Genomic DNA, 26,808 nt, shown 5'->3' on the forward strand with positions numbered 1-26,808 from the left:
TTATGGACCAATAAGTCTGACTTCTTATAAGCGTTATGAACATTTTTCTAAATGGCTGTATCATTAGATTGGTTGTGTTCTTGCTAAGATTCATGGCTGAGGAATCCACAACACAGAGTGGCTCTTCTGTGGACAGCAAGAATTGACAGGCACAAGGTTTACACTTCTACACTGGTTACAACTGAAGGGGAAAATGTCCCCCCTAGAAGAAAGCACTTTGGGATCTTGACAAGACCAGGTGTGAAATACATCAGGCGCCTCCAAGCAATGGGCAGCCCAGACACTCAGGAGACGTCCTAGGAGGGGAGAATGAATTCAACACAAACTCTCATTCTACTTATTTCAACAAAGGCATCTGTTGTTATTCTTGTGCAGGGACACAAACTGCACTGTACCGTAGTTCTGAGCAAATCCAATTAAGCAGCTGCTTCAGATGCAGTGAGAACCAGAGGCCTTCAGGGACCAGAGTACTGTGGTGGGGAGGCGCAGGGATTACAAAGCAATGCTGCCCAGAGCTGCGTCGTCACGCACAGGTGTTATCCTGGAGCATGAGCGTTCAGCGATTGCTCAACACCGCTCACTGCTGGAGGAAACGGTGCAAGCTCCGAGATGCACTCCCGAGCTTTTCCTCACACAAGCCATGAGCCCAGCATGATTACAAATACTTCAGTTTAGACCAATCTTAAAGAGTTGAAAAAGCAAACGCCAAGCAAACTATTTCTAGAGAGAGTATATGTGTCCCATACATTTTACCTCTGTCCCAGAAATATATGGGGACATCTGATAAGACCCCCTCCCCTAGAAACCCGGGAGCCTCATTTTCAACTCTGGAATGTTGTTGGTTGACCGAACTTGTTTCACAAGTAATAGGACGGTAAGACAGCACAGCACTAACAGCAAAGTCACTTTAACCAGAGTGGACTGGGAAGAAGGGGGCTCTGCCCAGTCTACCACACATTTATCAAAGATCTCCGCATCAGTGTTTAAAAGAACAATGAAACACAGCCCCCAGGAAACAACATGAAGACAGAGGTTCCCTTGGCAACAAGGCAAAAAAAAAGCTTTCTGATGCACCATTCTAACGAGGGGAGCCAGAATCCCCCTGTCCCCTCTAAGCCACAACTCCGGGAGAGCTGCGCTTGTCTTTAAGAACACTGACGTACTGCTGCACTGGCTCTGCCTGCTCTACAAGTCCAGACGTGAGGAGCCTCTCCTGGTAACAGACTGCAAGAGTTGGGCAGGAAAGCTGGGCACATAGCCGAGCTGTACCACAGCTGATCCCAGGCGGCAGGGCTGCTGTTTGCACACCCCTGCTCCCTTCCTTCAGCCTGTCAGACCATTTCCCTGCCTGCAAGGAAGCCGTTGCGAAACTTCTCCTTGACCGAGCGTTTCCTGTGAAAGGCTCAGGAACCAATATCTCTGAAAGCAAGAGGCCGTCAGGAACGGTGAGAAGCAGCCAAAGTGTGTTAGAAAAAAAAAAGATTCTGAAGGAGGATATTCCCATGAAAACTCACTCTGGCACCTGGAACGCCAGCTCTCGGAAGTACGCGGGCTGTATGCCAGATGCTGGCAGTGTAGCAGAAGGCTTTGCGGAGAAAACAGAGGCCCTCTGCCACTTTAATGTGGGACCATGCTGAGGAGGCCAAAAGATCACACACATTTCTGCTAAAAAGGTCAGGAATCAGAAAACCATTACTGGGGTTTGACCTTTCAACTCTGGTCAAAATGAATGGAGGACAGTAGTTTGTAACATTTGTATTTTTTATTCCATCTTTTACTTCCTTCTCTCTCAGGGGTTGCGCACACACCGCTGCCGAGCGCTCGGGACACCACGCACACACATCAGGCCACGCACGCCAGCGTTGGTTTACTGCGCAGCCCTCACCCACGCGCACCGCCCCGACACGCCGCCGCACACAGCGCGGGCAGCAACCCCTGAGCCCTGACCCCTGCGGCTCTCCCAGCAGCCACAGCACCACCCCCCTGCTTCAAAGAACCGTACAGAGCAACTCCATACAACAATAAACAGCAATTACAAAATGGAAAAAAAGAAAATCAAGGATTACACAGCCGCTCTTGTGCAAGAGATCAGCTTCCCTTTCTGGGGTCACCAAGGCCAATTATTCTGTCATTAAAAAGGAATTCTGACAACTAGTGCTTCCAATTGTTCTATAAATGGCAGGCAGATGAGGTCGTCTCCCGGCCACATCATTTCACTGAGAAAAATATGTGGAGAAAGCCCACAGTACACTAATCAAAAACCAAAGAGGACAATGCTGCATCTTTAACATTTTTTGTATCACTTACTACAATTTTAGTCCTTCACACAGAGAACTTCAGTGTCCCAAATAATTTTTGACTGGTGCAAGAAACTATGTGCGACACTTTGGTTATGACACTGTGATCTATATACGGTCTAACTTTTCACTGAGGAATTCTTCTACGCTGTCTGTGTTCCACTTGAGGATGCTGAGCTCTTCAGCGATGTTCCCATTGTCGTCCAGGAGCTTCAGCACAGGGTCGGAGCCTCGAACGTACTGTCGAGAACAAAGGTGAAAGCTGCTTAAAAAAAGAGCCCTCCAGTGGCCCAGGCACACACCAGGCTGCGAGTCGTGTTGAGAACAGACAGTCAATGACCCGCAGTCCTGCGTGGTGTTGACGCAGGAGATACAGGATAACGAGGCATCTACTATACTGGATGCATCATCATCAATATCAGCTACTTTCGTTTAAGGGTTCCTGTTTCCTCGTGCTGTTTCTTTTTCTGCGTAAGAAGGAATGTGATGTATATACAGCTTCAACAAAACGTGAAAACAGAGGGAAAAGGACTGTGATACAGGAAGTCCTAGATAGACTGGGCCTGAAAATCATTAGTCTGAAATCCTGTTGCTTCTGTAATCACCACCGCAGAGACTTACAATTTCTTTCATTTTACACGGTTTTTAGAGCACACACAGTTAACGGTATAAATCAATCAGCTTTTTTCCAGTAAATGACCTGTGAGGTACTGACTTCATAATTTATCATATGCTGGAGATGCCAAGTCATTTCAAACCTTCAACGCTCTGTTGACTGCATACAATAATATTCTTAAATGTGATCAGTCTAGAAATGGGAAATTCTTATTCTGGTCACTTTAGCACTGATTCGCCAAAGGCCTTGATTCAGAAAAATCAGTTTGGAAATTCTGCCTTGTGGCGAGCTGAGTGCTGTACAAGACAAGGGAAGGAGCTCAGAGCAACACGTCTGCAATACCCATCGACTCCTGTATCGCTGTATCTGTCCCTTTGTCTGACTCCAGCAGGACATATCTGCATCAGTAAGAACCAACCTATTATCCACAATCTGTTGACATCCAGTGTCCGGCTGATTTTTTTCCTTAGCAACAATTAAATAATAAATATCAAACGGAATGCGTTTCTGGATTGGATAGCACGTCTTGTCTAAAAAGTCTAAAAATGTAACACTGTAATTCTACCAGCCCTGCACAGAGGAAAGACATACAGATCTGTATCGGATGCTTGGCAGACTTGGCTGGAAGGGAGCGTTACAGTATGACCATGATCCAAAGCACACATCAAAACTGACACTGCGACAGGGCAAGAACCCGCCCCTCAGACAGAACCTCAGAACCACATGACAATACAGGAGGTGCCCAGTCAGTGTAATCCCTGCCAGAGGAGAATTTGCACAATAGTAACTACAGGGGTGTGAATAAATGCCAGCCTTGCCCTTTCTAGACATTATGATTTTGTTCTGTGCAAATCTATTAGGATGAATGCATGACATTTTCAATATTTTTCTGCAGGACATTGTCCAATCCCAAATGTAATGCGTTTTGCTCAGGGTGCTATGAATAAATCTAGAGAACACTGTATTAGAATCTGTTTTGATGTAGGTCTTTGTCAGATGTGTGCACCTAGCCTTTAATTCAAAAATAATTATTATTTTTACAATAACAATTATTTTTTTGTTAAACGCCCAAGTGCTATTTCCTGATGAGCAAGACGGTGCATCAACCCAGGGAAAGTAACTGACCTCAGTTGTATTACCAGAACGTATCAGAAATGCTAATGGATGGATGGAAAAGCTGCAATATCTTACTCAGAACAAACGGGCAGAAGAAACTTGCTTGGTCTGAAAGAAAATCAATATTCTCACTGCATTTCCACAATCTCAACAGATGCTTTGAGATCAGGCTTAAATTAAGACTTCAAGGACTCAGTTTCACTGATCAAGATCAGTGATAATTCCAGACTTGTTTACTAAAATGTATGTATTTAGTGCACGGTTAGTGCATAGTGGGGCCACCGGTAAAAAATTGCATAGTCCACGATCAGCAATATTCCTAGACTTGCTTGCTTAGCTCAGCATTTGTAAAAATTAGGGTCTATAAAACCACTGGCAAATGTTTTAGACAGTAGGACTTCATATTACTCCAATACTCCAATGTTCTGCACAGCCCTTCTGCAGCCTTGCTTTACTGTGGCTACATAATTTCATGGCCAAGCAGTGCTTATGTATATGCACACAGCATTTATCAGCCTTATACAATCCAATGTGTCTATTCAATTAAGGAAGGTAAATTGAACAGAGTGCCTAATCTGCTTTCCAGATCAGGCTATTTCAACCATAATACAGAAGAAAATGGAAAAGCTCCTAAATATGCTGTCATAGACCTAAAATGCCGGAGAAATAGTTGAAGAATTGCTGTTATGTTATTCAGTACTGAGCCTCGGCCAAGTGCTTTACCAGGGTAATTCTCGTTATCATGCTCTTCCACCTTCTTCAATTAAGAGCTTGGGTAATTGCATCGTGAGGCAATTTTTATTGACAATTAAGTTATGCAGGCAATGCTTTCATCAAACTGGATAGAACTTTTTTTCCCCCTGAAAACCACAGACATCCTGAACCCTTACTTCCAGCTATTTAAATAAATCTATCAGTTCACATCTCTCTGCCTGGCTGCCTCTCTGAGTTCTCCAGTGCCAGCCATCCTTCACTGTCTCTTTAATGAGCAGCCCCAGCTCTGAACGTGTCACTTCAGCGACTGTGGGTTTCTCCTCTGCCTGCATCCGATACAGCTTCACACAGGCGCCAGGAGCTCAGGGCGGGCAGCTCCACCCTGCACTGGTACCCAGAGTTTGCACACGACGGGCATCGGGTTCCTGCCAGCTTCACTGCTCAAGCACCAGCACCGCGATCTCCACTGAAACAATTTGTTTCCACTCTGGGCACGCTCTTTTAGTCCTTTACAGTGCACATCTGACCATTTACCGTGTTCACAGAGAAAATTAAAACATGCACTCATTTAAGGACTACAGGCATTTGATTTTTATTTGTTAACACTTCTTACCTTTATTTGAAGGCCCTTGAACATTTTAGGCTTGTCACTCCTGACAAAAGCTGTGAAAAGAAATGGACAAGGTTAGGCATGGCAGACTGTACACTGTTAGGCTGACAGAGAACAAGCCTGCTGTGGAGGGAGATGTTTCCTCGCACACGCACCACGAGAGCCAATTCAGCAAACAGAGAGAAGAGCTCCAGACCAATCACGGTGACCGACACACGGCCATCCCACAAGGTGAAAACTGTGTAATTGCTCCGTCATCTAACGTCATGACACCCTGTGCTCTGAGCTTTCAGTTCTTTACCAATGGGATTACCGCTCTGTAAATATACTGTAACAATTAGCTGTAAAACTACAAAAATAATTAATTTTTAATTCTAAGCTTGTATTTTCAAATGCCAAAATGAATATCAGAAAAAAACAAAAACCCAGAAGACGGATAAATTGCTCCAATGTGGATTTTGTTCCCAATCGAAACCATGCAGTACTCATGCGAACAGCAGTGACGCAGGAGCCCAGAGCACTGAACAGTCAGTTGGAGAGCTGGGACCGCTGGCTGCCTGAGGAAGAGACGTCATGCAAGCTGTCCGCCTCCCCATGGAGCCGAGTTAGAAAGGTAAAGACATCTGGGCTCCGTGGACCAGAGGGACCGCAGGGGAACTGGACTGACACCTCTGAATAAAGCCCTCATGTACCCCTGAGGTGGAGCTGTGCTATAACGCCGGACATGACTTTTCTGAACTTCATTTCTCACCAACAACCAATACGACCATTAGAGTGACACTGACCCCTCGGCTACAGTTGATTTGCTGGGCCGCAGTGTGGATGGCCTGCAGGTGGCTGGCTCTGTGATTCCTTCCTGAGCCGCCCCAGGAGCCCAGTTCTGCCCCTCGCTGCCCACACCTTAAACAGGAACCCGCCAGCAGTCCGCCGAGGAAACAGAGTGCCGCTCAGAGCAAACTGCCCCTTTCCTCTGTGCAACAACAGGCCGCATTCTCAGATACCCCTTCGGCAGCAGACAGGTAATCTGCTACAGCGAAGAACTTGCATTGGCCAAGGCCTGCGAAGGAATTATCCAGGGGTACTGTCTGCCGGGCGGACGCGCTGTCAGGAGCAAATAAGAGCTGCCAGTCAACATGTGCCTCACAGCAGGGCTGGGCGGCAGCTGATTTAAATCACCGTCAGGATTCAAACGGCACTGCGCTCCTCAGAAAGACACCCACAACACTGAATGGTTGGGGATGAACCCAGTAGTACGAATAAGGGTGAGAAACTCCCAGCCTTTACATTTTCATCTCATGAGTTTTCTTTCCAGGATTACTTCAGTTCTCAGCCTGGGGGACAAAACTGTCTCTATTCAGAGGTGGTGCCGTTCCACGCCGCCCAGACAAACAGGGCCCGCAGGCGGCACTGCGCAGCTCGGGCTCTCTGGGGAGCTAGTGTTGCCTTGCCTGGTGAAGTCAGCAGGAAAACTGATCCTCAGAGGTGCCAGCAGACACAGGAGCCGGACTGAAGCGAGGGTTTCTGCCACCGACAGGCCACACAGCTCAATACAGCCCAAAAATACCAAGAGCACGTGACCTTCCTGTGGCTCCTCTTCCACAGCGGGAGCCGAGGAGCTCTTGGGGAAATGAACCCTTCTTGCCAGGCTTTGGGGGGGCAAGGATGGAAAATGAAAGCCTAGAAATAAGAGAGGCCGCGGAGCGGAGAGAAAACTGCGGGGCGCTGTTTCTGCCGGGTCACTCCGGCTGGCCAAGCCTCCCCGCTGCCTGCAGCCCAGGCTGAGGAATGAACTTTGAGCTCTCATTCAGAGGTCTTTAGAAAAATAATACATCAAAAAAGGTTGAAAAGAAAACTTGTACACTGTAAAAAAAATTCCAAAGCCATAAAGCTGTCAAGGCGCACCAGCGGTCTGGCCTGCAGGAAGATCGATTTTCTGAGCTGCCTGCCCTCCCCCCCAGTCAAGGCAGCTCACAGCAAGAGGAGAAAGCGGCTGGAGAGGAGAACATAATTCCTCTCACACCTTCTTAAACCCTTACTGCAGCGTGGAGACGCAGGGTAATGGGAAGCATGTATTTCAGTGATTTCTTTTTAATTTGATCTGGCAGCACACTGTGGCGAGGCGAAGAGTGCAGGAGCTCACGATTTCCTGCGAAGTTATTAGTGAGGGCAGGAGACCCCGAAAGGACGCTCCGCTGGTTTTGGGCAAACGCACTGCCCCTGTGCGTCAAGGCCTATTTTAAAGAGATGTTTTGAAGAACCAACGGGCCATCTGCATTGCAAGTTTCATTTGAAATCATAATACAACAGAAATCAAAATCAAATCTACAGTAGAAGTAGGAGTCATCTTTAACATCAGGGTTGAAATCCAAGGATTAATATTAGAGCCTTTAATATAACTAGAAGGAAAGGTTAAGTAAGGTTCTGTACATATAGAAAAACTGGCACCTCTTCTATTATATAGAAAACAATTTCACTTACCCTGGACCTGAGGGAACCTCCCCAGTTTTCATCCACAGACTTCCAGGATAGCACCAGCATAGTGCTGCCGAAGAGAAGCAGGAAATGCACGATTAGTCCAAAGCCAACTGACACCACGATGAAGACTTAAGGGCCAAGCAGCTAGATAATTGACCTCAGGAGATGTTTTAACAATTCATGTGGATCAGGATGTGTTGATCTTGCTTCAGGGGGAATAGAGGATTACAGGCTCAAGTCGAGGAGTCTCCTGGCTCTGACCAGCCTGCAACAAAGCCTGACTGCAATACTACAGCTGCAGCCCAAAGACGTGTACAGCCAGTCTATCACCCGGCTGCACTGGCCACGATCGCAGCCTTTTATACTCCAGCAAACCCTCTTCATATCCATCAGCATGTTTACGGCACAGGAACTTGCTGTTTTCATCACACCCTGTCGGGTGGTGGGCGATTTAAACGTCTCATTCATCTTTTTAAGACAAGGTTGGTGTTTCTTCAGGATTCTGGGAAGCCAAGGATGTCAGCCCAAGTGGACAGCTGTCCCAGGACAGCAGTGGCACAGGTAAAGACACCAGAGTGGTAAAATGCCATTAGATACAGGGGTAAGAGACTAGCAAATCATTATAATTTCCAACCAAAATACGCCAACCAGTGATAAAGCTAGTTCTGCCAACCACCTACCCACAGTTTACCTTCAAATAACCAGTCACGTCAAAGTCTTAAGCTTCCCTTGCCTGGCATGCTGTATCAACACATTTCCATACCCAGGCAGGCAATACATTCACACCTACTGTAGAGACCCAGATTAAACCACAAATACACTAATAAAAAAACATTTTTGCATCATATCAATAATAGAAATTTGAACAATGCATGAGCTCCGAAGTGAACCAACAGAAAAGGAGGGACAAACAATTGGCAGTCTGCACCCTGGGGCTCAAGATAAAGAATTCACCGTCTTGCAACCATTATCCTGGGGACACAATTTTAAAGCATGATGATTGCTTGGAAAAAATAGCAATTTTATGGCAGCATCTGGGAAGAGTTAGATAAAGGCGTCTGTGTAACAGGGAGCAGGGAATGGGTAATGGATCATCAGCAACACTGCCTCTCTTGTGGGACGGGTTTTGGGCCCTGCAGCAGCCTTGAGAGTCAACGGGAACATCCAGAATCATTTTCATTTATACGCAAAAATAAAGAGTGCACATGCAACCCTTTAGAGCCTCAAGTTGTTCAGATTAAAGCAGAAAAGTACAAATTTAACAGCAACATAAATTACCAGAAACACCACACCCTCCAGATTACCTTGAAAATTTGAACTCTGCGTCCTGATTTAAAACAGGAGGTGATGGGTTAGTATTTGGATTTATCGGCACAAAACTTTAAAAGTCAATAACGACCGTGAATTGAATAAAAAATAAAAGATGGATCTTCTGAAAGCTGAAGTGTCTCAGTCGGAGGGAGATTCTGTGCAGTGAGATAAAAGCCCAGTTCCACAGACCGAGATGCTTGGCTAAAGGGGAAAAACACAAAGCTGTTGTGTTCTGCACTGCTGAAATTTTGTGACAATGCAAAGCAGTTACGTTAATAGCTCTGAACAAAGATGGCGTTATGGGCTGTATTGCTTCCTCTTGGGCTTTGGAAGGATGGCACAATGGCCCTGTTGTTAACCGGAGCTGTCAGAGCTGCCTCAGCACAAACCACAAAGGAAAACCAGCATCTAGAACATGTGTGAGTTAATTCTCTCAATCTGTGAAAACGCACAGATGGCACAAATCTGACCCTCCTCCGTTTATCAATCAATGCTGCGGAAATGTAACAAAAAATTTTTTGGCAAACCCTGCGAAAAACACAAAAGCCCAGAATATTTAAAAATGTACGAACAGACAGAACAAAGTACATTCAGCAACAGCTGAAACAATAAACAGTCCAGCAGAGCTCCTTGACTCATCAGACATAAGAATGCCGCATGTTTAACAGTGAAAGGCAGCTTTAAGTCACCCTCTCCATCTCAAATAGCTTACCAATGTTTAACAACAGTGCTGTTTGAAAGAGTAGCAGTGTTATTTCACTCTGGGCCTCTACAGCCTGGCCTCCTTGCAGCTGATCCAACAGGAGCTGAGCTTTTGCAGTTCACTCCCTGGTGTGCCGAGGACAGGGGCTGCCGCTACAGAAAGGCACGGGAGTCACACAGGTGGGGCTGCACTTCACTGGCGGGCGAACAAAATGTGAAGTGCTCTGGGATCCTTAGGAATAAGAAACACTGCAAGAAAGCAAGGAACTATAATAACTCTATGCCGTTTTCTTTCTAAACCTTTAATAGCAGATCGTTTCAATTCTAAATGCCAGGTAGGTTTAAATACATAACTTCTTTCAATGCAGTCACCTGTTGGGACAGAAACCACTCCATTTAAGATCACTGCCTACCTGATGAAGGGACCTACTTTGGGATTTTGAGAGATGGGATAATTCTTCTCAAAATTACCAGTGCACAACTCCCACACAAACCGCCAGTGCTAATTTGAAGTGACTAGCCGTCTTGAGCTTTTCTGCTCTGAGGTTTTTCCAGCCTTCAGCCAGCTGACACCCACACTAAGCAAATACAATTAGAACTCAGAATTTGTTCCAGTCTGTGTTTTAATCTGATTTATTTTGGTTGATTATACTAGTTAAGGTTGTTACAAATTGCTTAGGAGCCTGCATTGCTCTGATGCCCCATGGGCCAGATTTACAGCAACTCTAATGTAATATTCCTTCTTTTCTTTGAAGTGACAAAGTGTTGACGCTTCACACAGAGGAGGAAAGAAAGAAGAATTAAAACCCATCGGTCATACCTCCGTTCCTTACAGCTATTTTAAATGATAAGTGCTGCACATTCTGACAAAAAACTGTCCTGAGTTATGCAAGACGGCAAAAGAGTTTTGTTAAATTACCAGAGACAGAGGAGGATGGTTTGAATGGCAAGCTTCACTGGTGTGAAGGGGGCTTCGAGCTTCAGTCAATAAGTTATCTAATACCACAGTGCTTGTTCGTAATGTATATGGAGTTTCTAAAACTCCCTTAGAACCACAGCAACGCCAACCTCCTCCATCACTGCAGCAGTGCTCAGGCTCTCTTGACCAAAGACACCACTTTATCACATCACATCCCTCCCAGGTCAGTGCAGGTCTCCTGGTTAATAATGGCTAATCTCTGTGCAGCTCTGCTCTGCTGTTTCTTCAACAAAGGGCGCGAGATGACACCTCCCCTGATGTCTCACTGAGAAACTAGAGGGACTCTGGCCCGCCGGCAGACAGGCATGCGGAAACGGGCGTGTGAATTCCAGGAGAAACGGGTCACACTGATACAGTCAGGACAGAGAGGTCTTTGTTTTTCAGCATTTTTGAAAACATCAGGTGCTTCCATTGTAACCCCTATCAAGGTACTGTTTGCACCCCTTGCCAATCTCCCTAACGGAGGCACCACGACTGCACTCCTGACTTGCTCAGGACGAGAATCACCGCAGTCAGCCTGAATCACGACATCAACCAGTACAGGCAAGGACACAACATCCTTTCCCATTGCAAGCAATTTTCCAAAAACATTTCTGAGATGGTTGACTTTTGAGCATTTGAAAAACTCCTGCTCACTGAAGAAACCACGACTGCATGAAACAATGAAACATATGAAATGGACAATGGAAGCAGTACATGGCAGACATGCATTTGTCTCTGTGCATCAACACGCTCCTTCCAGACAATGCTAACCGGACCTGAAAGTGCACAGATTACGCTCCTGCAGTGGCAGATCGCAGGGACACTGTAATTAATCCTTCTAGAGCTTCTGCATGTCAGGATCATTAAATAATGGGACACTGCATACGGAGGAGGTCGGAGAGCAGTGATGGACGGCACCATTTTATGGTCTGCAAGCCATCAAACTCCGCATTAAGGAATATTTATTTCTTTTTCAACTTCTCTAAAGAAATTGGTATTCTGCTGGAATTATTCCAAAGTATCTAGCATTTTTTTTCCAAGCAGTGCATACAAATTGACTTGCCACTCAGCCTCCATCCTGACGGCAGACTTCGGAATTCTGCAATCTCTCCACGCACAGCTGTGGGGATCAAGGTGAAGTTAAAGCTTTCCTTCCACACGGGGTAATGGACTGCGCTCGAGGAAGACAACGCCAACGTTTGATGCTGGTGATGAGGGGGAAGTAAAAATAAAAACCTTCAGCAAAGAAGATGACGTTTGGAATGCAATCCCCTCAATTGCCTTTTATCAGAGGGCTGATAAAAGGGGCTGTGATCTGCACTGTGGTTCTGTGTGCAAACAGTAACGGTCCTCTGTGGGTCAAAATCAGGGCTTCTCAGGGCTGGTCCTGGTGACCCATGACCACTGGCTCACCATCCATCTGCTCTTGGCCACTTAATCGTACTCCTGAATGATCAAGTGCCAATCGATTACACTCCTTTAATTGACTTGTGCGTCTAAAAAGCTGCAGAATATAATTTATTAGATCAACTAAGAATACTTAAAAAATATAGGTCAATTAAAAAGATAAAATAGTAACAACTTATAAAATAAAGTCGCACTGCTGAAAGGAACTTGCTTATGTTTAGTGAATTGATTAAGCAAGAGAGCAATTTCAATGGAAAAACAAACCAGCCAACACTGGGATGAGGAAGACTTGGACTGGGAAATGCTAATCTAATTAAATCATATATTACAGCACAAAAATAAAACTAACACCTTCAACAATGGCGCAACAGAACTGCAATAATGCTGGATACAATTTCTGGGGCAGCAAAAAAACAGCTGAACTCGAGACTCCAAAGTCCTGTGAACATCACCAGACTCCCACAGACAGCTGGTCCCAGATATAAAGAAAACACTGCAAGCAAACCAACAGGAAACTGAGGTTCCAATGGGTCTGAAAGAAGGGACTTGCATGATACTGCCTTTTCCTTCTTTTACGGCTTTTCTGAGTAATAGTCATTTGTTTTGCTGCCAGAACTGAACGGATGAGCACTGAAATAAAGATTTATCGTAATGGCAGATTCTGCTAGATGTTTTCACAGATCATACCGCCCAAGCTCTTCAAGCCCTGAGGACCCGATATAAGTACCCAACAACCTCAAAGGAACTGACAGTCAACTCAGCAGGCATCTTCAAAACAAACACGGAAACAAAGCAGAGGACACAAATGGAAACTATGTGCATTTTAAAACAAGAATCGGACGACTTCTTTACCCCAAAGGGGAACGAGAGTCTGGTACAAGCTAACCAGCCATATGGTTGAAGCCAATACTTTTGTTTTCTTCAAGAATCAGCTGAATGAGATCCTTGGATCAATAGGCTACTGAATGCTGGGCTGAATGGCCTCCTCCCGTTGGTAATACTCTTAGCCTGTACAACTTCGGCTGGAGGGCTAGAACACTTCTCACAGGCACAGTGACGACAAGACCACCCAGGAAGCTGCCCCCGTTTTACTGGTTAATGGATGCGCCCTGCTGCCATGGAGACAGGTTTAGCAGCCGCGCGGCCAGCCGAGGCAGCGGACAGAGTAGAAAATCTTTTGATGCCCCTGAGCTAGAGCACGCGGCCAGACCGAAGACTTGAAATACTCGCGTGCAGCTCTGTGTGAGGAAGAGGGCGTAAAAGCGCCGGGCTGTTCCCTCTGCGGGCTTGCAGCTCTCGGGTTTGGGGTAGAATTCAGCTCAGGTATGGAGCTGGTCTGTGTGGGGATCTCTGTGCATGTGAGTTTCTGCCGGAGGCACACGCTTCCTCCCAGCTTCCAAGGACAAGCAGGCTCAGTGGCGTCTCAGCCCACACAGAGTCCTGCCTTGCGCCAGGCTCCGGCTGCCCCAGCCCTCACCAGGAGAGAGAGGCGCTCAGATCGGGAGCCTCGGAATCCTTCGACACTTTCCGCAGCTGCCGAGGCTGAATGTCGGAGAACAACAGCAGGAGCACGTAGAGCAAGCTCACGTGCACTCGGTTTCAGCTGCAGCTGCTGCCACTGGTGACGCCCTGAGCCGCCTCCCCTGGTGTATACCTCTGTGTCAAGTGCGGATAGAGGAGCAGTGTCATTTTCTGATGCTGAGCTTTAAGTACAATCTAACCCCAGCACTGGAAACACTTCCACTGTCCCGAGTCCAGTTGTGAATTTCCTGCATGACTGGCACCCTTTTAACAGTTGCCTTCTCACATGAGGGTCTTCTGAAACATGAGGAGTAACAGATGACATATTCATTCATAAATCAACTTAGCGCAATTCAATTAAAGCCCACCTGGAATGAGTACCATTTCCAAGCCACAGCTTTAAGAGTAGTGTAGGTTTTAAACACCCACGAGACTACAGCCCATGAAATTTATGAAGTGAAATCAGAATGCCTGACAACTGCATCGATTATCACCCTCCAGATTTGAAGGTGGTCTCTGTCAGAGCAGGAGATTTAGCTCGACTTGCCTTAGACAAAGCATAACTCTCAGTGGTGGATATTTAAGCCCATAAAATCCAGATGACTAAAAACAAAAATAGATTTACAATACAGTATTTGTTCATTTTTAGTGTTTTGAACCTGGAGATAGTTTTGACTTAAGTCTAGCTTTGATAAAATCCTGAAAACTTCAGACCTGCCACAGCGTATCCAAGTCCAAGTCTTACTATAACAGCGGTACATTTATGTATAATTACACTCCGGTGTTCCCTCAGCCTTTGTGATTCCATACAAAAAGAATGTGCTTTACAGGGCAGGACAGATACAACACTGCTCCCCTTTACTTAAATCCTTCTACTGTCCCAGATGGAAGATTTTCTTTGAAGGCAGGTAAAAGACAAAACACTATATGTGTTATGGGTTATAATGCATTTAATGCTACATGAACCCACTAACAAATAAGAAACATTCAAACATAAAAGAAAAACTAGTGAGATAAAGTAAAATATACAATCAGTTGTCCAAATTAAGCAGGTTAATAGCTGAGGGAATAAAGGATAACCTATTGCTCTTGAATGTAGGCAGTATAAATCAAGGCCCAGACAGAAGGAGCAAGGGGTGGTCACGACAGTCAGTGATCATACTGGCTTCAGAACTACTTGCGGACAGATGTACTTGTCGCCCAACAACAATTTTGCTGGCTACATTCACTACCCTGCTAACCTTATCGCGTGTAATAAGGTTAGAAAACCAGGCTACCGCAGCGCATGTTCAGAGAGATTCAACAAGAGCTCTACAGAATAAAGTCATTGGTGTTACGACCCTCGATGTTATTGCAGTGCAGAAGACCGAACATGGAATCACTCAAGACCTGTAGAGTCAGGTGGAAGAATATCACTGAATATCAATTTCAACCCAAAGGCCAGGTTTCTGTTTACAGAGGGGAGAGATTTAGCCGTGACATTAAGGGTACCTGCGCAGGGAGTTTCTGCTGACATGAAGATAAGACACGGTTATTGCTCTTGTAGGTGAACAGCAGACAGCACCTCCTTTCCTTCTCGTGCACGGTTATCTACCTGCCGTGATCCAGGAACAGGGGCTGCCTCGCAGGCTCTTTCCGCCTCATATTTACCAGCTGATATTAGAAGAGAGGAGCTATTTCAAGCAGGTGCAAGATATGGACATTTTCTCCTGCTACCGCCAATTTCACGCACAGTTAGCCTCCCCTCCAGCTCATCCTTCTCTGTTTTACAGCGTGGCAGTGGTGTCTGAAGAGGAACACGGCCCAGCGCAGAGAGGGCGTGCAGTGCGCTGGATGGACGTAACGCAGAGACTATTCTTATCGACACTGCAGAGACACAGCACGGTTTCCTGGGTGCAAAAAATAATTCAGGGCATGTCAGCAGCTGGAGGGATTTAGCATGATTTAGCATGACTTCCAGGAGCAAACAGTTCTGAAACTGGTCAAGAGAGACATAATTACAGCAATCAGGCGTCGGTCACAGATCTACAACAGCAGCATTTTCATTTCCCATATTTCAGCCTCTCATTCCAATTCCAGACCTATGTTTTTTTTTTTAATATTGCCCCTGTTTCTCTTCCAGGTCAGAAAACTCACAAAACCTGCAACTCAGCAGCGAGCGATGGAGGCTGAGACAGGGTGATGTTGCCCCTGCAGGGTGTCAGCTCACACTGCAGACAGGCCCTGGCCTGAACCTGCCATCTTGTCCACCCAGCTTCCCCAGGTGTGCCACCACAAGGGGGAGCTATTGGGTAACAATGAGGTAGCGTTCTTCCTGAAAACCCATGGAGCCTCCTAGACACTGAGACTGGGAAGCCAACAGAGCCCGTGACATCCCAAGCATGTGAAATGCCTCAGCAGAACTACTGGTGAGGAAAGACAGAAAATTACACAGAGGAACAATTTTTCACCTAAAAGCAAAAACTAAACCTACAATGTTCCTTTGAGGAGAAAAAAACATACTACTTCTATTCAGATATTCAGTCGCTTTAACTACATCTTCAATAAAGTGGTGTGACAAGAAATTCAGAACATGTGCTCCTGCTGTTTTGACTTGCTCAGCATTTACGGCAGCACTGTAGCCTACAAGAGAATTCAGTTACCACGGACCTGAAAACAAGAATGGCATGTTTCCTTTTATTAGATTCTCCAGTGACCCCTGCTCCTCCCGAGCTAATCTCCTCACACTGATATTCCCCACAGGAGCTCTCACAATCAGCTTCCCCCCCGGCTCCTCACTCAACGCGCTGCCTTCACTTCTGACCAGTCCGTCAATCACAGAGCCGTCACAGAGCAGGACAGCCGATCTCAGCAAGGCCGGCAGCTCTGCCCTGCCATGTCCTACCAGCTAAATTCACTGCCGCCGTGCGAATCTTAAGTGACTTGAAATTTTATAAAATGCACCGGCTTGCAATGAAGAATCACAGGTCGAAAACGGTCCTAAACGTTTTGATTCACTGTGCCGTCACTCAGGGTGCCGAAGGGAGAATCTGACAGAGGACCCGTTTTCCTCATGGTCAGGGTTTTCAAAGGCCCGCGTTCCTGTGGGTCCTGGCTGACAGCTCCAGCGGCGAGGAGAGGGGCCGTGCTGCAGGCAGCACCACGCCCTCACCCGGACTCTTCTTCCTGAGGCAGGGACACACTGAGCAGAACGGATCTGGCTCACAAAATTCTAAGCCTTCAATCTCATCTTCTAAACAGTGCAGCACGGCAGTTTCAAAGGAACAAACCTAAAAATACCAAAACAACCCGGAAGGCCGACACTGTTGCGAGTCTGTAAATACCCGAGAGCCAGCATCTTCACGCACCATTTGCCCAGACAATTATTTGTGCTCCTGTTGCATCACTGAGAGGTAATAATGTTTCTCTAAAGGGATGTTCAACCAGCTCCCCCCTCCCCCGCTCAGAGAACGGAGAACAGTGCTTCCTAAAACTGTCGTCAGAACAGAAAACAAACGAGGTTTTCTGCACAACACAGACGTACTGGGTAACTATCACATCGTCTGTAAAGAAGCTGATCAACAGAAAAGGCTGCCTTCTCCTTCTTCTAACCACTAGAGAGGTGTTGTCACAAGGATGAAAATCTGGGTTACCTCCAGTGCCGTTTACCATGTCAGTGCCACACTGCAGCACTATAAAGCAGGGCTCTTGGAGGAAGTGTTCCTCAGAGAAAAGGAAAAAGAGATGAATCAAGTCCCAGAAACAGAGAGAATTCCCTCTTGGATTTGGGTTTTTTCCCTACTTCCCTACTGCACATGCTTTTTAATGGGAACATTTTAAATTATGGATGCCGGAGGCTGAATCGAACGCTCTGAGAGCAGGGCACAGGGGCCGCTCCAGACACTGCCCAGCCAGCTCTCGGTAACCACATGACGCCGCGCTTCACAAGAGCGCTGAGTAGGAGCTGTCAGCGTGCAGAGCTGCAGAAGAAGTGAATTTGCTCCAGACGGTAAAAAGAAAGAAAAATAGATTTCACATGAAATTTTCCTCTGGTTCTTCACACACCTGAAGCCGCAGCTGAAATGTCCTTTCTTTTCATTGCATTTTGACGTTTACAAGACTTCTCAGCACACAAAGCCTTATGATTTTAAATTTGTTGCGTGGAGTGAGTCTCAAAATGAAACCCCCACGCATGAGTGATTCTGAGTCACAGGGGCCTTTGCACAGCGCAGCAGGATGTTCAGCTGTACTAAAAACAGGCAGGAACCCCTGATGCAGTTTCTCTCGAGACCCAGGACACCCCAACAAGCCCTGAATAATAGGAAACACTGAAGCGTGGTGTAACGGAGAGAGTGCTTAATACAGTGCAACTGAAATCCAGTGTCATTACTGTTAGTTAACCAGAGGGGAAAATCCTTATTGTCCTCTGTAAGTGCTAAAACCTCTTTAGACCAGAGCTTTCCTATGGGATTTGCCTCCATCTTCAGCTACACAACACACTGAAATGCCAAGCAGCAAAGAGGCGATCTGTCCTCCACTCACTGGTAAATTAGTTCCCACTTTGTAATTCTAAGTAAATGCATTAGTTGACTCCTTCTGACCCCATCTTGTTGGCTCGCAGAGAGGGGGGGAAAAAACATTTCTCAGATCCCAGTCACGATCTCTGCAACGTAGACCTTAACAAGATTTGGAAAAAAACTCACCTCCCTCCCGAAAAAATGAACTAGGGTATAATCAAAATGTGCAATGAACTATGTTAGCTTTCCTTTCATCACTTCTCCAATAAACTGTTGCTACGATACCAGAGTAAGATGAGGAAAAAACGCAGCCTTCAGCCAAAGATTATACTCTCGTTTCCAGTCAAAATAAAAGAAAAAGGCAGGCAGAAATTGTGGCAGTAGAACTGAATTTTCAACAACCAGAGCTAGTATAGACCCAGAGGATACAGAGTACTCTGCCAGAACATACAAAACGCTCCCAATCTATAACCAAATCCAGACCTTGTGGTTATTGTGTCAGGATGAAAGCTAGATTTCTGTGGAGGAAACAAGGTCATATTGTTTTCTGCTTTCAATCAGTATCACTTCTACTAATTAAATTAAAACCAATTAACACCTACACTGATTCAATCTTCTTCAATTAAAAAGATTGCCTGTATGATGGTTTAAAAAAATCAATGGAACTATTTACAGCTCCGCAGAAAACTCTCTGGGAGCGCAGAGAAACCAGAGCAGCTGGCACCGAACCAATAAGATCTGTCAAACATAAGGCTGAGAGACCTCAAGAACTCTTTCAGTGACAACCCATCAGAAAGCCACCTGGTAAGTGCTGCAGCGACCTGGAGCCCTTCCTGGAAGCACAGGGCAGAACTACACTTCGTGGAGACGCCAGCCCGCTGTGCGGCACGCACACTGACACTCGGGACACTTCAGAGACAGCGGCTCAGCCTGCAGCTTGTCCTTCAAACCCAGGCAGCAGAGCTGTGAAGCAGCAGGTCTAAGCACCATGCCAATCTGCTGCCCTTAATGTACGAGAGACATAAGACTACAAAGGACTGGAGACATTAGGTCCTTTTAGTAGCTTATTAACTAATTGGTTATAAGAGAATCTCACCCAACAGTTTTACGGAACCAATGGTTTCTGCGTCAGCAACATGGCTGGGAAGGTTGTTTCAGACTCACACAACCCCTTGTATAAAATTAGTGCCTCCTGTTACCGTTTTTTAATGTCCTTTCCCTTAATTTTCAGTTGTGTCTGCTGGCTAATGTTTCCTTGTTAATTGCGAAGATGCCCTCTGGGTTGGTTTAGTCAATGTCTTTGACGAAATGCCTTTTGTTACAATTGCTTGAAGAGCACTTGGCTTTTCACGAACAGTTCTGCTTGTAGGCACTCTGCACAGACACCTTGATATCTTTCTCTTTTCTATGTCAGCTCAAGCTGGCAATGACATGACTACTTCTGGCGTATAATGTCATTACTTAGCGTGAGAATTTGTGAAACTGTTCATGCAGTTCTCAATGAGACATCAGAAAATGGTATCTGCAGATATTCTGATACCTCGGCTGTCTGAATACAAAGGTTCTTGGAATTTGATCAGAAGTAAAATTCAATCCGAGTTAAAAATAAGAATTGCCTGTGGAGTTCATCCAAGTTGCATGAAATTATTTGACTTTCAACTAACCATACCCAGAGGCAGCAGTAAATATTGCATACCATCGCAGACAAAACAGAACGTGCTTCAGGGCATATCCTTAGATTCCCAACAAATATTAAGTGACATTAAAAATAAAAAAAGTAAGAGGAAATGCTAGACAAACTCAGACCTCTTTGTAAATTGTACAACTGAATTCAATAGAAACGTCTGCAAAATCATTTAATTTTCATTCCAGGCTTTACTCACGCAGTCTCTCACCATTTCAGATTCTAAGGAGAGTGTTTATCTACATCTACATATTATAAAACAAAAGAAAACATGTTATAAAGACTGCGGTTGGCTTTTCTCCAAAGACAGCTATTAGCAATGCTTCTCTCCACATGCCTGCTCACGAGGACACGACTGTGCTTGACAATAAGGAAGGAATACAAATCAAGCCTATTTCCTGCATCGCTTTCTTGTACAAAATATAATTTTTGATAGGCAATGTATATACGCACATTCAGTTCAACACATTTTATGTTCTAGGCTTTACAGTCACTGCACAGCTACTAAGATTTCAGGATATGTGATCTGAGCTGTTGGGCATGAAGGTCTGGCAGAGCCTGATTTACACCAACACCAACAGAAGGATGAGTGAAAAAATAATTTCGACCTCACTTGTATTCTGAGATTGTGCAAAAGGACCTAAGAACTGACTTGAGCTTTTCCCCAACACTGAAGTACTGTCAAACTTACCCTGCTGCAGTAGAAAATACTAACTCCTCTGACTTGAGCTTCTAGAAACATTGCGAGTGCCTGACAATATCGCTCTCCCTAATGAAATAAAACAGTAATTTGTGCAATCTGCCATTCAACTTTTTGTAAATCTTGTTTTGTTGTGTTTAAGCTTCAAACAGGCTTTGCTGTAATACTAACAACTGCTTCTGGGTTCTACTATACTAACAGCTGCCGTGGCACCAATTCCTCAGAGCTGAGTGAGAGGAAATGAAGGCGGGGCACATTTCAGTGTTACGCATGTTCTCCAGAAGTAGAAGACCTGCTTCTCAGTTGTGTTCCGCTCACTCTCAGCGATATAGCTCATTTTAGTGATTAAGTCAGATCTAATGACGCACAGCATCCTTTAAATATTCTGTTTTAGTAAAAGCACACAGCTTTAGGTTTGGAAAAAAGATCTGAACAAGAAAGAAGTGTAATCACAATGGACTTTGTCTTCCATCACAGAACACGTGCCTACCTTTCTGGTTTCTAACTGCGCCTCTTCCTGACAGCACTGTCTGCAGAAAGGGTCCAGCTGGGACAGGCTGAACTGCCCCAGAAGGTCACAGGAACTGCAAAGGAGGTTGCTGGAGAAGCCCAGCTCTCGACACGCCTCTGAAGACAGCTCTGCCCCATAGGACGAAATCTAGAGGAATAGAAAACATGAACAAGGAGATGTCAGTGCATCACAGGATGATATTCTTAAAGGAAGGATTTCACGGTTCAGGCAAATGAAAGGTGTACAATAAAGATTTGACCATGGACACAAAAATACAACAGGACCAATAGAGGTCAACAGAATGGGATTATCCAGCCAAGACTGAAAGCAATATGAAGAAAACAAACAGCCAATGGCAACTACTCCACTGCCCCTTTTAACTATGCACAGAATGCTAAAGTACCTTATTCATCTGTTTTCCCAAGTCAAACTAACAAATTCCCAAGTTTAATTACAGAATATTTCTAAGAACACCCACAGATATAGGTCAGTCAGTGTATCACAAATTACAGATCCTGGCAAGTTTTCAACTTGTAAATTTGAGACTTCAGGCAATCCTTGAAAACCATCACTGTGAAGTGCTGCTTCATAAAGACGTACTGTTGAGTAGATTTTTCATTACAAATTTTTTAACTGAGGTAGAAATACGTTATCTAATGATTACTAAATTAACTAGGTTATGTAGGAGATTGTTTAGAGTTTTGTTGCTTAAGTGCATGCACTTTTACTACAGCAATTTCCAAAGGTGACTATAATTTGCAGTGCCGGTTGTGCTGGAAACTGCCTTCAAGAGTGCTACGTGTTCAAAGAATCTACATTATGCTCATAACAATGTAAAAACAATGATTAATTTGATGCCAACTGCTTCAAACTGCCTTTGCATCCCCTTTTATCCATCAGTAAAGAGTTACCTTGCTCGTAATATGTTGATTTTATTGTGCTTCCATAAACCTTACAAATATCTGCTGGCACACAGAGGAATTGTAGAACATGACTGCCCCACTGTAGGACCCACCCATGCACAACTGTAGCCAGAACTGATCCCAGAATCCAAACACAGGACGTGCACACGTGCATACAGAGCAGTTATGAAGACAACACTTTGTTTCCCCGCTGGCTCACAAACAGGTAAAAACATTTCACTGCTTCAAGATAAAGGACTCTTGAGCCCTGAAGTCAAGGAAATGTAAAATGGAAAAAACTATATATGTCTGCACTTGCATAAAAGGACCTGTCCACTACAGAGGAAAATATATAAAACTGTCTTAATCATTATCTTGTTAAACACAACGTTTCCTTCTTTAGCCTATCAAAATGTATACAAGCCCCTGTCTCTCAAGATTTCCGTGTAGTTACCAAATAAGTGTTATGCCAATTAAACCAATCCCCATACAGTGCAGAATTGCATGGTCACACATTTTAACTGATAAGCTTGCTAAAGCAGATTTTCCATATGTTTTATTCTACAAAAGCTTGCCACAAAAACTTTTTACATTTTGATCTTCAAAGATCATGATCTGAAAACCTGGGGCACTTGTTGCTGTGCCGAGAAAGAGAGAGAAAGATTGATAAGGCTTGGGTTTCAGCTCACATCCTTCTTGAATGAGACCAAAATACAAGGCTATTTCCGAGAATTCACAACACTGCTGACAAATCCATTAGATAAAAAATAAAGGGCTTTCTCTCGGCACCAGCTGCTGAGGTCCTGCTGTCCAGCCTGACAACACTTCCATCAGCAGCAGCTCGGCACACGCAGAGCCCGGCGATCGCAAAGCCGAGCTGTAAAGGCAGCTAGTGAGAAAGCTGACAAACCTGTAAACAAGCCCATTTATGATGGTACTGGTCCTATAAACTGAAAAGATAACTTAACAAGCGATACATTGCCTTTATGAAATACAGTTCAAAACTGCCCACAGCTCTAAAAATAATTCCACATTCTTGATCCATTCAAATCTCTGCTGAGTTGGAGGGTAATTGATGCTCAGGCCCAGGTTGCCAAGAACACTTGTTTCCAACCAGGTAGCATGACACAGCTGCAAACACCTCTTCTTTGACTTGTTTCTCAGTAGACATGGCTAGCGGTTCATTTCCTGTTGACTAGAAACTCAAAACAAAAAACTTACTGTTCCAGTAAATTCTAGTCTCCCGGCCTACTTATTGAAGGGACAGCAGTCATTTCAATATGATGAGGATGTCATTAGAAGCAATTAGGATAATGACTTATTCATATCGGAAACTTATTTTAGAACTTTATAATAAACCAGCTGGCTACTTTGTAGAACAAAGATCAATTTCCAGAGCATATCACTGCTGAAATCAATCACAGACAAACAGAAAACTGCACGCAAAGACAGAGAGTACAGGGATTCTCAATGCAGGCAGGCATTTCAGTTAAAGTTCAACAATACCTTTGAGACAGAGAACAATCGAAGACTCCAATGGAAACCTGCCTATATCTGCAATAAACAGCAATCATGTAGGAGGGAAACAGTGTAAGGACTACTCTGCATTCTCGTGCTATAGTTTTTGGCAGGTGATATCCCTTTGAAGAGTCTTTCGGCCAGTTCCCTTTCCCAGTTTACACGCTGCTAAATACCCAAGACTCTGAGCTGCTGTTCACTGAACATCTCAGCTGCTGAGTGGCCCCTCACCAGTGCCTCAGGTGGAGCTGATATTGCGTGCGGCTGCAAATTTATTCTCACCAAATACTGAACGTGGTGCCCCGATAATATTCTTCTCAACAGAATGGAGAGGTGTGTGGGGTATGGTGAGCACAGCTCTAATAATTATGGCTAACGGTGATTAAAAAGCACCCTTTTCCTGAATACATTCTGCTAAACTGAAATCTACCGAAAGCAATAGTTTGTACCTCCAGCTGGCTCTCGTTGCTCAAATGACTTCCCCACAGGCCACCTTGGTCTGATCCACAGTGCAGGAAAGCTGATTTGCACTTCATTGCAAAATATCATCCTCATTAAAAAGAAAACTTCCTAGGCAGGACTCTGCTGGATGCATTTCCAAATTACATTCAAGCAGTTTCTTTAAATGAGCACCTTTGTTTGCCTTTGAGCAAAGAGGCAGTAGAAAAAGGAAACCACAGTTTTATTATTGATATATAAAGGACTGCAGCTGGCTGAAAAGGCTGTCCAGCCAGACTGTGGAAGCAGGCTGACTGGGATGAGTTCAAAAACGGCTGGCAGAGAGCCTCCGATTTATGAACTCCAAGAAACCAAATGACTAAGACAGGCTGGATGACTTCCTGTCCTCATGCCCTCCTTGTGAGATGCTTGAAAAGCACATCAGGGTGTTTTAATCCAACTCGGGCAACAATGTAAATTGGATAAGCAGATAATAAATGAATAAGTGTTATGATAGTCATAAGCTAAACTAAAGTTTCTGACTATAACCTCAAATTATCATGTAATCTAGGCTATCTATAGGACAGCAAAATAATAATTAATGTACTGGCATCCATACTGACCAGGTAAATACAAGTGTTGTTAATTTCTGAAGTATGGTAGGACAATAGGATCATATCACATGAAAACTCTTCTGATGATAGTAATATTCTGGAGAAAAAGACATATTATGGCTAATATAAGTTTAAAGAATTGACCAAAGATCCAATCCAAATGTTGATTTTCTCATTTTTTCCCCTAAATTTCACCCTGAGGTGACTTCTTTTTCCTTATCAGTCCAGCAGATGCGTCAGCCTTTGTTTGATTGTTGGGGTGTCGGGGTCAGGACAAGAATTCAGGTCATGAATCTTGGTGTCTCTGATCTCTCTTGCACTGCTGCACACAAGCCTTACGATTTACGATTGCAAATCTTGCAATGTATCCTGAGTTAAAGCAAACAAGTTCATACATGCTTCTGACTTTTCCTGGCTTTATTGTTGTAATGCAGTTCTCACTGGTGTAGCCAATCTGTTGTTTTCATGGTGTAGCAGAATCTGAAATCAGCTACTCTGACACTAAAGCATGAGCATGCATTGCCCATTTTAGTTTCCATGTACAGTCTTCAGAATCAAGTGTAGTGTTTTAAGGTTTACCTTCTGAGTGCAGCAGTGAGCTGTAACCGCCCTGCTGATCTGTGCTAAATCCCTGGACAAGGGCTCTTCACACAGGGAGGCCCTGGGAGACTGTTCTGTTGCTCCAAGACTGTGGAAGATCTCCCATGCTAGATCTTATACTTACATCCCATCTTAACTTAAACTCACTGTTACTCTTTAGTTTTTTTAACCTTTAATTAACTACACTGATTTGATTATATCCGTCTCTTCTGTTGATCACTATCTTTAAGCACCCGGAGATGACGCATCGTGAAAAGTTTACTTTAGGCATTCCAATTCCTGCTTGTCTGAAGACACTTGAAATTTTCAGCCTCTTGCATCGAGTAACTGCTAAGAATTTAACACACTGCGCTTTGCGTATCTGCGATATGTTGACTCACTGTTACCACATACTTTATATACCATGCAAAGGAACAAGTAATAGGTTTATTCCATGCTGAAAAAAAGAAGAAAGAGAACACAACGTTTCGGCCGTGGAGCCTGAACTACTTTATATCCCATTCTTCCGCTGTAGCAGTAGTGCGGCCTGAGCACAAGTACAGCCTACACAATAACATTTTCGACTGCAAAGCGAATTTACCGCTAGAACGCAACTGTAAAATAAAACTTGTTCTCTTCTATATATTGCAGAAATGTATAATAATTAATACATAAAGGCGATGTTCTTCGGACCAGCGCCGAGAATGCGGACAGAGAATGGTGTTAAACACGGCGGCATATCTAAAGTCCACTCCAGGCTTACTCAGGCCTATTCTTCCTCCTACACGTAATTAGTGAAATGGGTTCTTATTTCTCCAGCTGATCTGCTTTGTAGTGGAACTTGAAAGAAGGATGAATTAGGTTCCCTTCCGAAGCCACGCGCGATGTAACGTCTGAATATGTACATATATCTACAGTATTTCACTCGCCTCGAGCCTGGAGAATAACTACTAAAAAAACACCGCACCCGACAATAACTTATTCTCATGCACATCTCGGCAACAGGGGCTGATTAATTCAGCCACGTCATGCATTACAGCTGAATTAGGAGGCACAGCCGCCACTTCCGCGTCTCTCAAGAGCATCCTCCCGAGAATCCGAGCTGAAATCCCTCTGCATTCTCGCCGTTCTCCAGCTATTTCATAGAAGCGGAAAACAAAACGCGCCATATTTCTTCAAAGCACGACGGACGGTTCCACTTACCGCTTGCAATAATGGGAGAAGCCAAACCAGATACACCTCACCCGCCATCTTGCAAAGCAATCCGCCGTAGGACCGCCTGCAGGACCTTGAACGGACAGGAAGTGACATTTATCGGTGCCTGATTTTTTTCGTTGTTCAACGATCAGTGCATTTCTTAACCTTTTACGGTTAACCGCACACACTTTACGCACCAACCATAACTAAAATGCGTTTATCGCGCGTTTATTCCACTTAAAAATGCGAAGCTTTGAAAACATACATAGTAACAAAGACATACCATACCGCATATATATATATATATCTAAAATACTATTTAAAATCTAAAATCTGTATTTTTATATTTTTAAAAAGTAAAAGCATTTTGTTTTTATATATATTTCAATCAGGCATGTATCCGCCGTGCTCTCTCGTCAGGACCCCGCTGGCTGAAAGG

The 26,808-nt window shown here is 44.6% G+C and overlaps 1 protein-coding gene across 1 annotated transcript; it reads right to left on the reverse strand.

Moving 5' to 3' along the window:
* Positions 1 to 1,743: 1,743 nt before the first annotated feature.
* On the reverse strand, positions 1,744 to 26,456 carry selenof (selenoprotein F). The gene is made up of 5 exons (XM_088927657.1): positions 26,376 to 26,456; positions 21,101 to 21,268; positions 7,832 to 7,895; positions 5,357 to 5,406; positions 1,744 to 2,537 (listed from the first exon to the last, which is right to left on the reverse strand). The coding sequence occupies exons 1-5, from the start codon at positions 26,421 to 26,423 to the stop codon at positions 2,406 to 2,408; spliced, it is 462 nt and encodes a 153-aa protein (XP_088783783.1). The 5' UTR covers positions 26,424 to 26,456; the 3' UTR covers positions 1,744 to 2,405.
* Between the last annotated feature and the right edge of the window lie 352 nt (positions 26,457 to 26,808).

This window comes from Atractosteus spatula, chromosome 11, assembly GCF_055471065.1.
Source record: "Atractosteus spatula isolate fAtrSpa1 chromosome 11, fAtrSpa1.hap1, whole genome shotgun sequence".
In the NCBI taxonomy this organism is placed as follows: Eukaryota; Metazoa; Chordata; class Actinopteri; order Semionotiformes; family Lepisosteidae; genus Atractosteus; species Atractosteus spatula.